At 45.1% G+C, this 16,215-nt stretch overlaps 2 protein-coding genes across 3 annotated transcripts in view; one reads left to right on the top strand and one right to left on the bottom strand.

Moving 5' to 3' along the window:
* Positions 1 to 3,410, top strand: part of fn1b (fibronectin 1b) — a 40,918-nt gene extending 37,508 nt beyond the window's left edge. For both annotated transcript variants that reach the window (XM_061813890.1, XM_061813892.1), the window contains 3 exons: positions 1,210 to 1,316; positions 1,393 to 1,488; positions 2,853 to 3,410. In XM_061813890.1, the coding sequence (XP_061669874.1) occupies positions 1,210 to 1,316; positions 1,393 to 1,488; positions 2,853 to 2,930 (281 nt within the window). In that variant the 3' untranslated portion in view covers positions 2,931 to 3,410. The remainder of the gene's footprint in view (positions 1 to 1,209; positions 1,317 to 1,392; positions 1,489 to 2,852) is intronic.
* Positions 3,411 to 5,796: 2,386 nt separating this feature from the next.
* On the bottom strand, positions 5,797 to 15,897 carry atic (5-aminoimidazole-4-carboxamide ribonucleotide formyltransferase/IMP cyclohydrolase). Its single transcript, XM_061813893.1, has 15 exons — positions 15,741 to 15,897; positions 15,407 to 15,533; positions 14,103 to 14,246; positions 12,865 to 12,953; positions 12,558 to 12,709; positions 12,322 to 12,478; positions 10,942 to 11,067; positions 10,721 to 10,828; positions 9,960 to 10,045; positions 9,773 to 9,862; positions 8,253 to 8,378; positions 8,072 to 8,164; positions 7,815 to 7,997; positions 6,169 to 6,324; positions 5,797 to 6,089 (listed from the first exon to the last, which is right to left on the bottom strand). The coding sequence occupies exons 1-15, from the start codon at positions 15,757 to 15,759 to the stop codon at positions 5,970 to 5,972; spliced, it is 1,776 nt and encodes a 591-aa protein (XP_061669877.1). The 5' UTR covers positions 15,760 to 15,897; the 3' UTR covers positions 5,797 to 5,969.
* Between the last annotated feature and the right edge of the window lie 318 nt (positions 15,898 to 16,215).

Genomic DNA, 16,215 nt, shown 5'->3' with positions numbered 1-16,215 from the left:
GCGTTAGCGCTGCACTAAAGCTCGTGCTAACGGTAGCAACACGCTAGCGCTAGCATTAACGTTAACAGGGCCGGTTAAAATAAAAGTTACCGGTAAATAACACTGAGATATGCCAGCAACACACGAGCACAGCGTTAACAGGGCCGGTAAAAGTCACTTCCTCGGCACATATATTCCACCGGTCTCATTCTTACCTTTTCCGCTTGAGTGCGGCCGTTAGGAAAAAAATGCACAAATTAGCTGCATCAACCCATAAACCGCAGGGTGGAAAGCGTGTGAAAAAAATCACGGTTTGTAGGCCGGAAATTACGGGAGTTTCTTTTCATCGACACCCATTAAAAGGAGCTGCAATATGAAAACCATTTGTCATATTTTGGCCTTCTTGTTTACGACATTCTCATAATGCGACAACTTTTCACAAAAATACTTTCTTCTTTCTGTAGAATTTTTTTTCAAGTGCTTTGACTTTTTTTTTCTTGAAAATGAATAGAAATGTGCTTTTTTTCTAGGAAAAATATATTTTTAAAAAAAGTCCTAGTATATAAATTTAATATTTTAACATTTTTGTTTTATAAAATATTGAGCTTTGTTTTTAAAAAAATAAATGTACCCTTTTTTTCTAAAATACAGAAATAAAAAAATCATATAAAAAATAGTCTATCGTATTTTTACTTTTTTCTTGAAAGAATTTCTAAATTATTCACGTCACATGTTTTTTTCCCTCAAAAAAAAAAACACACATTTAGTCCTACATGACTTCAGTATCTTGAAACCCACCAAAAAGATTTAGGACTGCCCATATATGCTAGCGCCGCACTAACGCTAACGCTAAAGCTAGCGCAGCGCTGACAGGGCCGAACCGGCAAAAGTCACTTCCTCGACACATATATTCCACCGGTCTCGCTCTTAACTTTTCCGCTTGAGTGGGGCCGTTAGAAAAAATGCACAAATTAGCCGCATCACCGCATAAACCGCAGGGTTGAAAGGGCGTGAAAATATTTGCGGCTTATAGGCCGGAAATTACAATTGTTCCTTGCCACCAAAATGGTGCCACAGGTACGCATTTATCTTTGACTTGGTTTTGGTCCGAGCGCAAAAACATTTTCTTTTTTTAAACAAATGACGGGTAGTAGTTTATAAAGATAATAAATAAAATCGGTGAAAAATTTAGCATGGACTGCGTCTGAACGCAAACGCGTTTGTTTGCAGATGACTCCGTGTGCTACGACGAAGGGAAGACAATCCAGGTGGGCAACCAGTGGCAGAAAGAGTACCAAGGCGCCATCTGCACCTGCACGTGCTACGGCGGACAGCAGGTAGGAAGCGACCACGCACGGGCGGGGCGGGGGGGGGGCTAAACGGGGCCGGATTGTGAGCTTTCGCTTTGCGCAGGGCTGGCGATGCGAGAACTGCCGCAGACCCGCCTCCGATCCCGATGCCGGCGTGGTGCAGCCCGTCCGATACGGAGACACTACGATACTCAAGAACGTAAGCCATCGCGGTGCATTTGGAAAGCCGTTGCGCTAGTTGCTAGATTTCCTTGATTTTCGACTTGCAGACTCTTATTCCTCAATAGTAGCACAGTTCCGCACCTGAGTAGAATAACTTTGTAGTAAAGACGACACCCACAGGAGAACTATGTGTACGTGTTACTGATGAGGCAGAATTACAAGGGGGCATTTTGGTGCTACTAGTAGGGTCCAGGAGGCTTCTAGTTTTTGTCTTGTTAACTTGTACAATTGGAAAATATCCATAGTGGTACAGTAGCTCACAGGCAGCAACCAGCCTAATTCCCGGCCTACAGAGCGCACCTGGTTATAAGCCTCACCCAGAACATTTGTAAAGGAAATACCATTTGGTACATACATAGGCCGCACCTGTGTAAAAAGCCACAAGTGCCCACAAAATATTTACAAAGAACGACGGTACACAGAGAGTTTAACGGCAACGCTAGCGCCACCACGCTAACGCTAGCACCGCGCTAACAGGGCCAGTTAAAAAAAAAAAAAATCCTGGTAAAAATCACTGAGACACAGCAGTAACACACTAGCGCAGGGCTAACAGGGCCGCACCGGTAAAAGACACTTCCTCGGCACATATATTCCACCTATCTCACTCTTACCTTTCCCGCTCGAGTGCCACCTTGCGGCCCTTAGGAAAAAATGCACAAATTAGCCGCATCACCGCATAAACGGCAGGGTTGAAAGCGTGTGGAAAAAAGTTGCGGCTTATAGGCTGGAAATTACGGTATATTTAATTTAAAAAAGTTTTGATTCATTCCTTTATGTAAATTCCTGTTAATATTAGAGTAATATATTCTAATAATAATATTTACAAAGAAAGACAGTACACAGAGAGTTTAATGTTGCGCCATTGTGCTAATGCTAATACTCGCGCCGCTGTGCTAACAGGGCCGGTTAAAAAAAAAAAAAAAAACACTGGTAAAAATCACTGAGACAAGCCAGTAACACGCTAGCGCAGCGCTAACAGGGCCGGACCGGTAAAAGTAACTTCCTCGGCAAATATATTCCACCGGTCTCACTCTTAGTGCCCCCTTGTGGCCGTTAGAAAAAAAAATGCACAAATTTACCGCATAAGCCGCAAAATTGAAAGCGTGTCAATAAAAGTGGCGACTTATAGGCCGGGAAATTACAGTAGTTTAGCGCTACTAGTGACATAAAAGTTAACCAGTATGTGTCAACAGGGGTACGAGTAGCACATTTGCCAAATAGTTTTAATAATGCAGTGAGTAAAAAGTACTTGAAAACGAATACTCGTTACTCCGCTCCACTGTTCCTCCTTCATACGAGTCACTAGATTGTTGAATTTTGAAATTTCGGGACTTGTTGCAGAACATCCACTGCCCCATCGAGTGCCTCCGACCCGGCCTCCTGGCCGACGCGCTGGCGGTGCCGGACCCCCGGGAGTGAGGAACCGAGACCGCCGGGCCGAACCGCTTTGCTCCACCCCCCCTCCCCCCCACTGTCCAATTACTGCACTGCGCGAAGCGTGTGATGTCGCGCTGCCCGCGATGGAAGTAACGGCCCCAATCATTACCCGACACGCGTTCGTCCAAAGATGTTTAAACTGCACTTCTGCCTGATCGCCACGATCCCTACACTCGTGAGCGTCTCTAACTCGGGTCTCTTCTGGGGAAGGAAAAGGCCCGTCACAGTATTGTCGTTACTCTTGAAGCACGCTTTGATGTTTTGTTTCGAGCTATCCCGTTACTGCTGGCGAGAGGGGTCAACCGTCTCTTTTACTAATTTATCCCTTTTCATTTCTGTGTGTGAATTCGAGTGCAATTGTACCTGTTCTATTTTTGTATCTTATTGTGCGTGCCGAGGTTGTTTCTACTTGACAGAAAGTCTCATTGTAATAAAGATGGAAAGATCCAGAATCAGAACTTAGCCCTGTGTGAGATTGACTTTTTAAAGTTAAAATTTACCAGTAACACGGCAGCTCCACAAAGTCACTTCCTTTCAAGCACGAGTTTAACGCCAGCGCAGCGCTAAGGCTAGCACTAACGCGGGAACCACGCTAATGCTAAGAGAGCCAGTTAAAATAAAACTTACCAGTACACATCACTGAAACACGCCAGTAACACGCTAGAACACTGCTAACGCTAGCGTAGCTCTAACAGCCAGTAAATGTCCCTCCCTTGAAACCCACATTCAAACACGTGATATTTACAAAGACGGTATACAGAAAGTGTTGTAACACTAGCGTCGCACTAATGCTAGCGTCGTGCAAGGACAGACTAACAGGACCGCTTAAAATCAAACTTACCGGTAAATATCACGGAGACACACCAGTAACACAGCAGCAAAACGCTACCGCAGCGCTAACAGGGCCGGTAAAAGTTACTTCCTTCCTTGAAACCCACATTGAAACACGTGATATTTACAAAGACGATATACAGAAAGTGTTTAACACTCGCGTCACATTAATGCTAGCGCCGTGCAAGCGCTAGGAGGGCCGCTTAAAATAAAACTTACCGGTAAATATCACCGAGACGCGCCAGTAACACAGCAGCAAAACGCTAGCGCAGCGCTAACAGGGCCGGTAAAAGTCACTTCCTTCCTTGAAACCCACATTCAAACGAGGCATTTACAAAGAAAGTTTAACGCTAGCACTGTGCAAGCGCTAATGCTAAATGGGCTGGTTAAAATAAAACTTACCGGTAAATATCACTGAGAAATGCCAGTAACACAGCAGTAACAAGCTGAAACAGCGCTAAAGGTAGTGCAGGGCCGGTAAAAAAAAAACTTCCTTCCTGGAAACCCACATTCCAAACACAAGATTTTTACAAAGACAGACAGTATACAGAATCGCGCTAAAGCAAGCACTAACGCTAGTACCATCCAAGCGCCCACGGGGCTGGTTAAAACAGAACTTACCGGTAAATATCACGGAGACATGCCAGTAACACAGCAGCAACACGCTAGCGCAGCGCTAACAGAGCCGGTAAGTCACTTCCTTCCTTGAAATCCAAACAAACAAGATATTTACAAAGAAAGTCTGTATACAGAAAGAGTTTAACACAAGCATAGCACTAGCGCAATACTAATGCTAGTGCTACCGCTAACATAATAAATTACAATAAAAGTTACCAGTAAATATCACTGAGACACCCCAGCAACACACTAGCGCAGCGCTAACAGGGTGGGTAAAAGTCACTTCTTTCCCTGAAACGCACATTCAAAGACAAGATACTTACACGCTAGCGTAGCACAGCACTAACAAGGCGGGTAAAAATCACTTCCTTCCTTGAAACCCTCATTCAAACACGAGATATTTACAAAGAAAGACGGTATACAGAGAGAGTTTAACGCTAGCGAAGTGCTAAAGTTAAAACTAACGCAAGCGATAACGTTAACAGGGACGGTTAAAATAAAACTTACTGGTTAATATCACAGAGACACGCCAGTAAGACAGCAGCAACATGCTACACAGCGCTAACAGGGCCGGTCACTTAAAATAGCAATAATGCTAGCACAGCACAAGAACTAACACTAACGGGGCCAGTTAAAATAAAACTTACCCGTAAATATCACTGAGAAACTGCAGTAACACAGCAGGAACAAGCTAGCACAGCACTAACGCTAGCGCAGTGCTAACAGGGCCGGTAGGAGTCACATCCTGCCTTGAAACCCACAAACATGAGATATTTACAAAGAAAGATGGCATACAGAGATTACCGCTAGTGCAGCGCTAGATCCATGCTAAAGCTAGCACTGCATTAACGCTAACGGGGCCGGTTAAAATAAAACTTACCGGTACAAATCACTGAGACATGCAAGTAACAGAGGCAACACGCTAGAACACCGCTAACGCTAGCGCAGCCCTAACAGGGCCGGTAAAAGTCACTTCCTCCTTGAAACCCACATTAAAACACGAGATAATTACAAAGAAAGACTGTATACAGAAAGAGTTTAACGCTAGTGCCGCGCTAAAGCCAGCACTAATGCTAGCGCCGCACAAGCGCTAACACTAACAGGGCCAGTTAAAATAATACTTACCGGTAAATGTCACTGAGACACGTCAGCAACACGCTAGCACGGCACTAACAAGGCCAGAAAAACTCACTTCCTCGGCACATGTATTCCACCGGTCTCACTCCTACCTTTTCCGATTTAGTGCCCCCTTGCGGCCACTAGAAAAAAAAAAAAAAAAAAATGCACAAATTCGCCGCATCACCGCATAAACCGCAGGGTTAAAAGCGTGTGAAAAAAGTCGCGGGTTGTCGGCCGGAAATTACGGAACTTCCTACCATTTGATAAAAACTGGCACAAATGCTTTGATGACCAAACGTTTATTACATGATCATAATGAATCATGACTGACCTACATTGGCAACGACGTCTCAGTTTCACAAGTCAGGAATGAATTTCAAGTGTTGAAAATAGCAAGCGGAGGAACGTTTCCGATATTTTCAGTGCCAGACAAAATGTGCTTCTTGAGTGCACTCAGTGGTGGAAGAGTCGCCGGTCGGTGTGCACCAGGGTAATGCCCAGCTCGTCGCAGGCGTCGATCACAACCCGGTCAGCGGCGGACCCCGACGGAGCCGCGATGTACCCCACGCCGCTCTGCAACGACACGGGCCGGGTCAGGGCGGCGAAGGTGGGGAGCGGGACGAGGTGCGACCGCGTCGCCGAGAGCGTTTACCCGTTTGGCTCGATCGATGTTATCTCGGAAGGGGAAGAAGGCGTCGGAGCTGACGGCCACCGCCTGCAGGGAGCTGATCCAGTTCTTCTTTTCGCTCGCTGAGAGCAGCTCAGGAACCTCCTCGTACATCGATTTCCACACGGCCAAATCGGGGCCCTAATGAAACCATTGATAGTGAATCTTGTGTCGTCGGCCGGTTGCAGCTAAGATACAGTTTCTCGACTCTTTCTTTAATCAGATTTCAAACTCCTCGCAGGCCTGCCACGATGTCACCATTTTTGCCTTTTCTGATAAGTTGGTCAAAGCACAATTTCTTAAAGGTCCACTGTCATGAAATGAATGAAAAAAACGGCAGCCGGTATGGACCCATCCGTTTTTTTTCCCACCACAAAACATGATTTTGACGTAACTCCGGCCATGAAAATCCTCTCGAGGGATTTGTTTTCGACAAGAAGCAGGAAGTGACGTCGGAGGCATTAGCGCCCTCAAGTGGACTCCTTTGTTTCTAGTTGTTGTACCTGCTGGAAGGTAGCTCGTTGTTCCTTCGTGTTAGCCAAAATGCCGGCTCGGTGCATTGCCAGACATTGCTCGAACACTCGATCGATTTACCCTTCATAAGTTTCCGGGATACCTGGTTCATCGTGAAATATGGATTGCACAGGTGCACGGGACGAGAGCTTTGTGGGTTCCAAAAGACAGGTAAGTGTGTATACAGCTCCTAAAAAAAAAACAACAGTTCGGGAGGGGGGGGGGGGCGTAATCCGTAAATCGGGGTGCTAAATGTATCGGTGCGCGCATCGGAAGGCTTCCGTGCAGCAGCCGCTCAAGGACAGCCTGCGCAGGCCTTGTAAACACGGCTTTGGGTGGGGTGGCTCGTCGTGGCGCTGGCCGCGGTGTCTCATCTCCGCCGCGGAAGTGGATCGGACAGGGAGGCGGTTTGGCCGCAAAAGTAGTTGCCCGCTAGCGGCTTTGTTTTTATCACCGCCGCGTGGAGGTGGATCGGACGGGGAGGCGGTTTGGCTGCGGTGTTGTCGTCGCTCACGGGCGGCGTTTTTATCACCGACGTGATCCGCGTATCATCTAAATATGCCTCGAAACGATAGGGTAATATTGCCCTGGTCACTTCATTCGGTTGTGAGATGTTCTCTTCTTTGAAAAGAGCGTCCGTGTCAGAAGGGGCGTGTTCGTCTCCCACAGGAGGGGCCAAAGCGTGTTTTCAATCACAAATGTCTCGGGTGATGTCACGGACAGAAGATGCCGCCAATATGGCGACCACTTGAATTTCGAACGAGACTTACGCAACTTTGCGCATGGATGACGCGCTCTCCGCTCATATTCATTTTTTCGTGTAGACATTGAAGTGAATAATGTTATATGTATTTTTCATTACAATATCTATTTTAGAATGTTTATGAGGATGACACTTGGGCTTTAAAGTCAGGTACACACGTTAATATGTTTAATGTGCATTTTAGGTTGGTCTTGAAATTACCCCCGAAAGTTTTTATTATTAGCAAAAAAAAAGTTACAAATGATCTTACTATCTATTAAATGCACACGTACATTTTTCGAATTTATGACCTCATCCAAAAATTCATTTTTTTTGCCCACCGCAGGTCGTATCTGGGTGGCTGCGAGGGGCCTACCTCTCCGACGGTGTCGCTGACATACTGGTCAATGGCGTTGGCCATCTCCGCTCGCTTGACGCCACCGCGGAACTTCATGGCCAGCACACGAGGGTGGTGTCTGAGCCACCAGTTGTCAGCTTTGTCACCCGCCAGTCTGGTGCAGTGGATCCGAGACTGCTGTCCCGCGCCGATCCCGATCACCTGGCGAACAAAAGCCTCGGTTGGATCGGGGCTCACTTGTTTGTTTGTTTATTTATTCTCCGTCTGCGAGTTACCTGTCCGTTTTTGGCGTAGCACACCGAGTTGGACTGAGTGTACTTGACGGCGACGGTGGCCACGGTGAGGTCACGGACGGCCGCCTCGGACAGCTGGTGCGCACATTTTTTTTATTCAATGACGTCAGCGCAGGAGGCAAAAGTACACCCACGCCGTACGTTCGTGAGAACGAGGACTCACCGAGCCCTTGGACACCACGTTGCTGAAGAACTCCCGATCGATAAGCGCACCGTTCCTTTTTTGTTTGAGGTAGAGGCCAAACAACACTCGCACCTCGGTGTCGTCGGGCTCGTAGTCGGGATCCATCTGCACCCAGGAGGACATCACGCCAAAATAATACGAGCAGTGGCCGCAACATTGGGTAAACTTGCGTGGTACAAAAACATCCAAGCGCTGCATCATGGGTTCCTGTAGATGTATCGTAATTTCCGGCCTATAAGCCGCGATTTTTTCCCCCACACGGTTTCAACCCCGCAGCGTATGCGGTTAATTTCTGGATTTTTTTTCCTAACGGTCGAAAGGGGGCACTCAAGCGGAAAAGGTCCCGCGGACTATATGTGCCGAGGGAGTGACTTTTACCGGTATGTTTTTTTTTTTTTTTTAACTGGCCCTGTTAGCGCTGTGCTAGCCTGTCACTGCCGTGTTTCCATGATTTTTACCGGTATGTTTTTTTTTTTTTTTTTAACTGGCCCTGTTAGCGCTGTGCTAGCCTGTCACTGCCGTGTTTCCATGATTTTTACCGGTATGTTTTTTTTTTTTTTTAAAACCGGCCCTGTTAGTGCTGCGCTAGCGTTAGCGCAGTGCTAGCATGTTGCTGCTGTGTAACTGCCGTGTCTACGAGACTTTTACTGGTATGTTTTTTAAAAAAAAACGGCCCTGTTAGCATCGCGCTAGCGTCTTGCTGCCGCATTTTAGTGAGTTGGGTATATTTTTTTCTTAAACCAGCCCTGTTAGTGCTGTGCTAGCGTGTAGCTGCTGCGGAGGTTTTTTATTTTTTTAAACCAGCTCTGTTCATGCTACCATGTTGTTGCTATGTTAAGATGAGCTAAGGTATTAAAACTTTCAAAACTCTTTCAGTGTTCCATCTTTTTTATGTTTCAATGTGGCCACTTGCGGCTTTTACGCAGCTGCTGCGTATGTATGTACCAAAGTGGTATTTCCTTTACAAATGTACTCGGGTGAGGCTTATAACCAGGTGCGCTCTGTAGGCCGGAAATGACGGTACTCAACAAGGCACATATTTTTCATCTTTTGCAAAGAATGACTAGTATCACTACGGCTTCCTGAGAATCTGTGACCACAGTATCTCAAGTCTGTACTATACTGCCCCCAGGTGGCCATGGCGTGCACACCAAAAGGAGCACCGCACAGTCTATTGAGCTGAAACAAAAAAGGTTGGCAAAAACTGTTTACTTGTTTTACATTCAACCTAATGAAGTCTTTATGGTGTTTTCCATAAAATACAACAAAGGGTTATTTTTCCTTTCAAAATTCGTCTGGAACATTAACCGCATTCATTTCAATGATGAAAAATGATTTGAGCGACGAATGCTTCGAGTCAGGAACGCGGTCTTAGTCGAAAGCTAACAAGCTGAAACACTCGTGAGGCAAGGTATCTTTGAAAATGTCCTGAATTAACATTTAACCTCATCAGATTGGGTAGGTGTAAAAGAGTTGATGAAGAAGAAGTCATCACGCACCTGAAGCACGCAGTAATTCCCGTTTTTCTTTTTCGACAGGATCCTGAGTGCCTCGTCGTCGTAACCTGGTGCGATTATCCCGTCAGACACCTGAAAAGGGTAAATACAACATTTAGCAAGTATATTTATTTCAACACTAGGGGGGGGGGGGTGACCATGTGTGTGTGTTCCCCCCCCCCGCCCTCACCTCTCTTGATATAATCTTGGCAGTGGGAACATCACACACGTCGGACACGGCAATGAAGTCGCCAAAAGAAGACATCCGGTCTGAACCTGAGAAAGAGAGAAATAAAAAGGCTGAAAACATGACAAAAGTGAGTATACCGCTCACATTTTTCATATTCTTAGTGTTATTTTTTTCTGCGTTGTCCCAACAAAGATAAACATGAAAATACCGTAATTCCCGGCCTTCAGAGCGCACCTGGTTATAAGCCTCACCGAATACATTTGTAAAGGAAATACCATTTGGTACATACATAAGCCGCACCTGTGTAAAAGCCGTAAGTGCCCACATTGAAACCAGTACAACAGACGTTACACAGAAAGAGTTAAACGCTAGCACAGAGCACCAATGCTACCGCCACGCTTAAGCTAGCACGGCACAAGCGCGAACACTAACAAGGCCGGTTAATATAAAACTTACTGGTAAATATCACTGAGACACGCCAGTAACACGCTAGCGCAGCCCTAACAGGGCCGACAAAAGTCACTTCCTTGGCACATATATTCCACCGGTCTCTCTTACCTTTTCCGCTCGAGTGCCCCCCCCCGTGGCCATTAGGAAAAATGCACAAATTAGCCGCATCGCCGCATAAACCGCAGGGTTGAAAGCATGTGAAAAAAAATCGTGGCTTATAGGCCGAAAATTACGGTGTTTCCCCAAAATGTGACGGGTGGACTCGTATTTGTGAGTTTACAGTATCTGAGGTAGAAGTTGGCAGTTCCAACCTCTCGCCCTGGCGTAGGCGGTGGCCAGCGGGGTGAGACCCTCCAACATGTCATGGACCATGCACACCTTTGCCTCCTCTTCAGTCAGAGGAACGCCGATTGCAGCTCCTGCAGAGACAAAAAAAAAAAAAAAAAAAAATTCATCTTTTTTTTTTTTTTTGCCTTTTCCACATTAATTTTTTCGCATCAAAGATTGCTGCGATTCGGTCTCTCGTCGTTACCGGCAGGGCTGACGTGCTTGAAGGACGCGGCGGCGGCCACGCCGAGGCCGCTCCTCAGTTCCCGGACGAGCTGCCACGCGTTCAGGGCGTCGCACAAGTTGATGAAGCCGGGAGAGCCGTTGACCACTGAGACAAAGTCAGACCGGGTCAAAAGGGTTCTGGCTTCAGATGAAGTCCAATCATAAAATATGTCACGAAAATATTTGGGAAAAATGACCAGGGGGAAGTTGATTCGTCTTATCGAACCTAATTAAAAAAAGGACAAAAATCCCCACCGACACACCCCAAAATATTAAAAAGCTGTTATGTAATATTTGTAATTCAGGTTGACCTTAAAATCACCACACTCCTGGTTTCATTATGAATCATAATTAATTAGAATGATCAGAAACGATATTTTTTTCATTTGAATAATTGATTAAACTATTTACATTGAATAATGAACAAATTAACCTTTCCACCTCTTATTTATTTTATAAATAAATTAAATGAACATTAAATAAAACCTATTTACGCAGAATGTACAATCCTTGATTTTGTTATTTTAAAAATCATTTACATAAACCAACATTAAAATTTGTTTTAAATTTTATGCAGAATTTTACTAGTATTTGTTAAATTTACTTCAAATGACAAAAAAATGGGTTTCAAGTTGATCTTAATAAAATGATCACTCTCCTGGTTTCACAATTAATCATAATTATCAGAGACTATATTTTTTCGTTTGAATAATTGATTAAATTTATTGAACTATTTACATTGAATGAACCTCTTATTTGATAAATTAACATTAAATAAAACCTATCTACACAGAATGTACAATCCTTGATTTTAAAAATTATTTACAACAAGCCGACAAAAACAATTATAAATTTTATGCGGAATTTTTACTAGTATTTCTTAAATTTACTTCAAATGAAAAAAAAAAAGGGTTTCAAATTGATCTTAATAAAATGATCACTCTCCTGGCTTCACTATTAATTGTAATCAGAATTAGAGACTATATATTTTTTTTCGTTTGAATAATTGATTAAATTTATTGAACTATTTACATTGAAAAATGAACGTTTCCACCTCTTATTTGATAAATGAATTAATAAATTAAAATTAAATAAACCTAATCCTTGATTTTATTATTTTAAAAATTATTTACAAATTTTATGCGGAAATTTACTAGTATTTCTTAAATTTACTTCAAATGGCAAAAAAATGGGTTGAAAATATAAAACAAATATTTAAATGAAACATTTTTACCTAAAATTAATGCAACATATATTTCAGGCCACTTGTTTACAAACGGTCAGTGAGGCGGATTTAAGAACAGCGAAATACTCCGCAACATCTCTTTGGAGAGAGCGAAGGCGGTCGCGAGGGGGGCACCTTTGAGGGGGAGGGCCGAGCGCAGCGTGTACAGCTGGGCGGGCGCTTGGTGCGGGTTCATGCCGTAGCGCAGCGGCAGCTGCGAAACGCCGCGGCTGTACTGCCCGCGGAAGTAATCGGCTATGGCGTCGTCGTACCGGGCCGTGTGAGTGAAAGCCTACGGAAAGACAACATTTAACCGTCTATCCTTGCTTTTTAAAAATCAGAAAATATGATATTCAGGTTTTATTTTTTACTTTGAGAGCCAGAGTCCTCCGTGTGTCCAATGTTGTGTCCTTGTCTTCTGCGCTCTCCATCTCCGTGGCAACCAGTGAATAATCAGCGGGGTCGCACACAATTGTGACCCGTGCGTGATTCTTGGCCGCCGCCCTCAGCAACGTTACGCCGCCTCATTTAGTGACAAAAAAAAAAAAAAAAACAAAACAAACAAAAAAAAACTAAAAAAGAATAAGCATTTTTTCATCTTCATTTAAAAAAATAAAATAACATTTGGACAGGTTTAGTTTAAGATTACAAGCGTCGCAAAACGTAGACAAGACTCACCGATGTCAATCTGCTCCACGGCGTCTTCCACTTGAACGTCCGGGTCGGAGACAGTTTTGACAAACGGGTACAGGTTGCACACCACCACCCTTGAGCAGAACACAAAGGACGGCATTTGCATCAATAAATCGGACTACTTAAGTCTTACAATAGATACTTTTCATTGACGTCACACCGACCACGTTTTTGTTTACGGCGCCATTTTGGACGGCAAGTGTCTACATATCGCGGCGCTAACGCCAACGCTGGTGCGCCGCTGACAGGGCCAGTTGGGGGGGTGGGGGGCGAAAAAAACCTCACTGAGACACACCAGTAACACAGCAGCAGCACGCTAGCACAGTGCTAACGCTAGCGCAGCACTAACATGGCCGGTAAAAGACACTTCCTCGACACATATATTCCGGGCTCGCTCTTACCTTTTTCCGCACGAGTGCCCCCTTGCGGCCGTTAGGAAAAAAAATGCACAAATTAGCCGCATCACCGCAGGGTTGAAAGCGTGTGAAAAAAGTCGCGGCTTGTAGGCCGGAAATTACGGTAGTTGTTTAAAGGTTTAGAATTAATGTAACAGCTGCACTGATTTGCATTAGTCCATCAACAGTGGCTGGTGGACTTTCATCAGACAAAAATCATGTGATTAGTCTGAACATTGTCTGTTGACGTATGCGATGTTTAAATCTTTCTCATTTCATGTGTCATTTTCACAGTTAACTGAACAGTTTGAAGCAAGCACTCCTTGCCTCTCTTTTGGAGAATTTCTTTTAATTTCCTCAAAGTGACGTCATACGATTGTGTCTCATTTCTTGACAGCTCGTCAGAACAAGTGCTAAGAAGACTCTAAATTGCGGGGTGGGATTTGTAACGTATCCCTCACAATAAACGGGGATAAATTGCACCCACAGAGTCATGAGGAAAACACGCGCAACCTCCACAAGAATGCACAATTGCGACATGCTCGTTAAATCCGAGCGCTAGGACCTCGATCAATAACCTATCAGCGTGACTAATCCGATTCTCGTCTCGTGCGCTGTGCGAGTCAGATGTCATCGGAGGGCTCTTGACCCAACACAAAGAAGTCACAAGACAAGCACCAGTTGGAGCAGCACAGTTCCAATTAGCATGCTGCTAAAACTCAACCGCACGCGCTTCCTGTTTCTAACATTCAAAAACTGAACATTACACATAACGTGTTGCAATTACAATAGTTGCGTCATATTCCTCCAGACCGCTTGTGGTCTCACCTGACCAGGCTGTAGCCGAGTTTATCCATGTCTGCAGCGTCACCGGCCGTTTTCCTGGCCAGGATACCGCCGTGGACGGCGGGATGGAGGGTCTTGACGCGGCCCCCCAGCATCTCTGGGTGTCCGGTGAGTTCCGAAACATCCCTGAAAGAGAGAGAGAGAGAGAGAGAGACAGACAACACACAAACGCAGTGAGAACACTTACACAACAATGCAACATAGTTGCAAAGGCCACTACCACGGAAAGACCTTTGAGGATTTGGATTTAATCGCCGGATATCCATGAACTAGTATGCTCTTTGGCATCACTAGTACAGAGTACGCTAGTAGAACCACTGTGTGTTTTGCCTGTAATGTTTTATTTTCTCCACTAATGTATGACATTTAACACAAGTGAGAGAAAATTGGCACAGAAGTGGGAAAACTACAAGTTACCAGTGAGGTCAAACTGTGCACTTATTGACATTTGTGAGCTACTAGTAACACCAGTGAAACACTAAACATTCATTCATTCATTCATTTTCTACCGGTTTTCCGGGTCAGGTCGCGGGGAGAAAGAGGAGAGTCCGACTATAGTCGGAACTTCTCGACCTCACGCATCATCTCGGGATCCCTCCCTGGCAAAGAGGTGACATTCCAAGTCCCTAGAGCTAGTTTCTGTAGCCCGGGATCAGACCGCCCAGCTCACATCGACCCCGACCCCTTTCATAGGTGGTGAGCCCATGGGGGGGGACCCACGTTACCCTTTTGGGCTGTGTCCAACCGAGTTCCATGAGTATAGGCCCGGCCACCAGGCCCACCTGCCTCCTGAGGGTGGGTCCCGGTGACCCGCGTCCAGGCAAGGGAAACCAAGATCCAATTTTTGCACTTGTCAAAGGGGTTTTGGAGTCATAGTTTGTCTGGTTCCTCACCTAGTACCTTTTTGCCATGGGTGACCCAACCAGTTGCTTGAAGCCCCCGACAACTTGTAACAAATTTGCCGCCGCCCCCCACCTCTACCCCCACTCCTGCTTCCACTTTCTGTACTCTACTAGGAAAACTTTGCTTTGTGAATAGTAGGGCAAAGCTACTAGTGGGCATCAAAGTCGTTTACTAGTAGTTTTCATTTAGTGCTAGTAGGCCGAATGTAGCACTAATAGGGTGTGTGTGTGTGTGTGTGTGTGTGTGTGTGGAGGGGTGGGGGTACTAATAAGACAGTTGTTGTACTAATGCGCTGATTTATCATACTGGTGAGGACGAAGAACGTTCTAGTACATGGGTGGACCTCAAGACATGCTCAAAGTTTGTCTGCACAGGCCGCGTACCTGACAGTCAGTCCGGCATCCCGCAGGGCTTTGGCTGTCCCACCTGATGCTACCAGAGCCAAACCAACGTCCACCAGCCTTTTGGCAAACTCCAGCAGTCCGCCTTTATCCGACACGCTCAACAGTGCTGCATTTAACATACAAACAAAACAAAGCAAAAAAATTTTTTTTTTTTTTTTTCCTCGCACTCTCGCTGAAGTCAAGTAAATTTCGAGCGCACCGCGTTGTCAAATGTTAGCAAAGTTAGCAACGCAGCGCACGTAAAATTAGGAGGACAACTTCAAACTTTTTTGAGGGGGAAAAACCTCAATTAGGGATGCCGGAGACAACTCACCGAGTTCTGACGAAGTCATTTTCACACTCACGATGCTCAGTTAGCACGAAGAAGAAACGCAAAAGTTCTCGAGACACGGACAAAGTCCAACATTGGAAGGATCCTGAAAAGGCGTTTCAATGCTTGCGCTTCGCTAATTTTTTCATCACGTGCTTCCAAAATGTTTGGTAGCCCCGCCCACTCCCCCCCGCCCCCGCTCTTCCTCGTCGGGCCGTCCCGAAAATGTACACGAGCGCACCCTAGCGGGATACTTGATTTTGACATCCAGGAAATTCTATTCTATTCTATTCTATTCTATTTTTTTTTTTTTTTCCTTTATTGAACATTAAACAGAACAATACAATTCAACGCAGAAGACAATTTGCCAGGGGGGTCAAAAAGAAGATTACATTCTACAAAAAAACATGAAATAAACTACACAAATTTACCGTTTTAATGGCTTTAGCGTTCATAGAATTCTTAATGGTATGAATAT

This window comes from Syngnathoides biaculeatus, chromosome 3 (assembly GCF_019802595.1).
Source record: "Syngnathoides biaculeatus isolate LvHL_M chromosome 3, ASM1980259v1, whole genome shotgun sequence".
Lineage (NCBI taxonomy): Eukaryota > Metazoa > Chordata > Actinopteri > Syngnathiformes > Syngnathidae > Syngnathoides > Syngnathoides biaculeatus.
The sequence above is the reverse complement of the archived record's forward strand: the minus strand, read 5'-3'. Positions and strand labels throughout refer to the sequence as shown.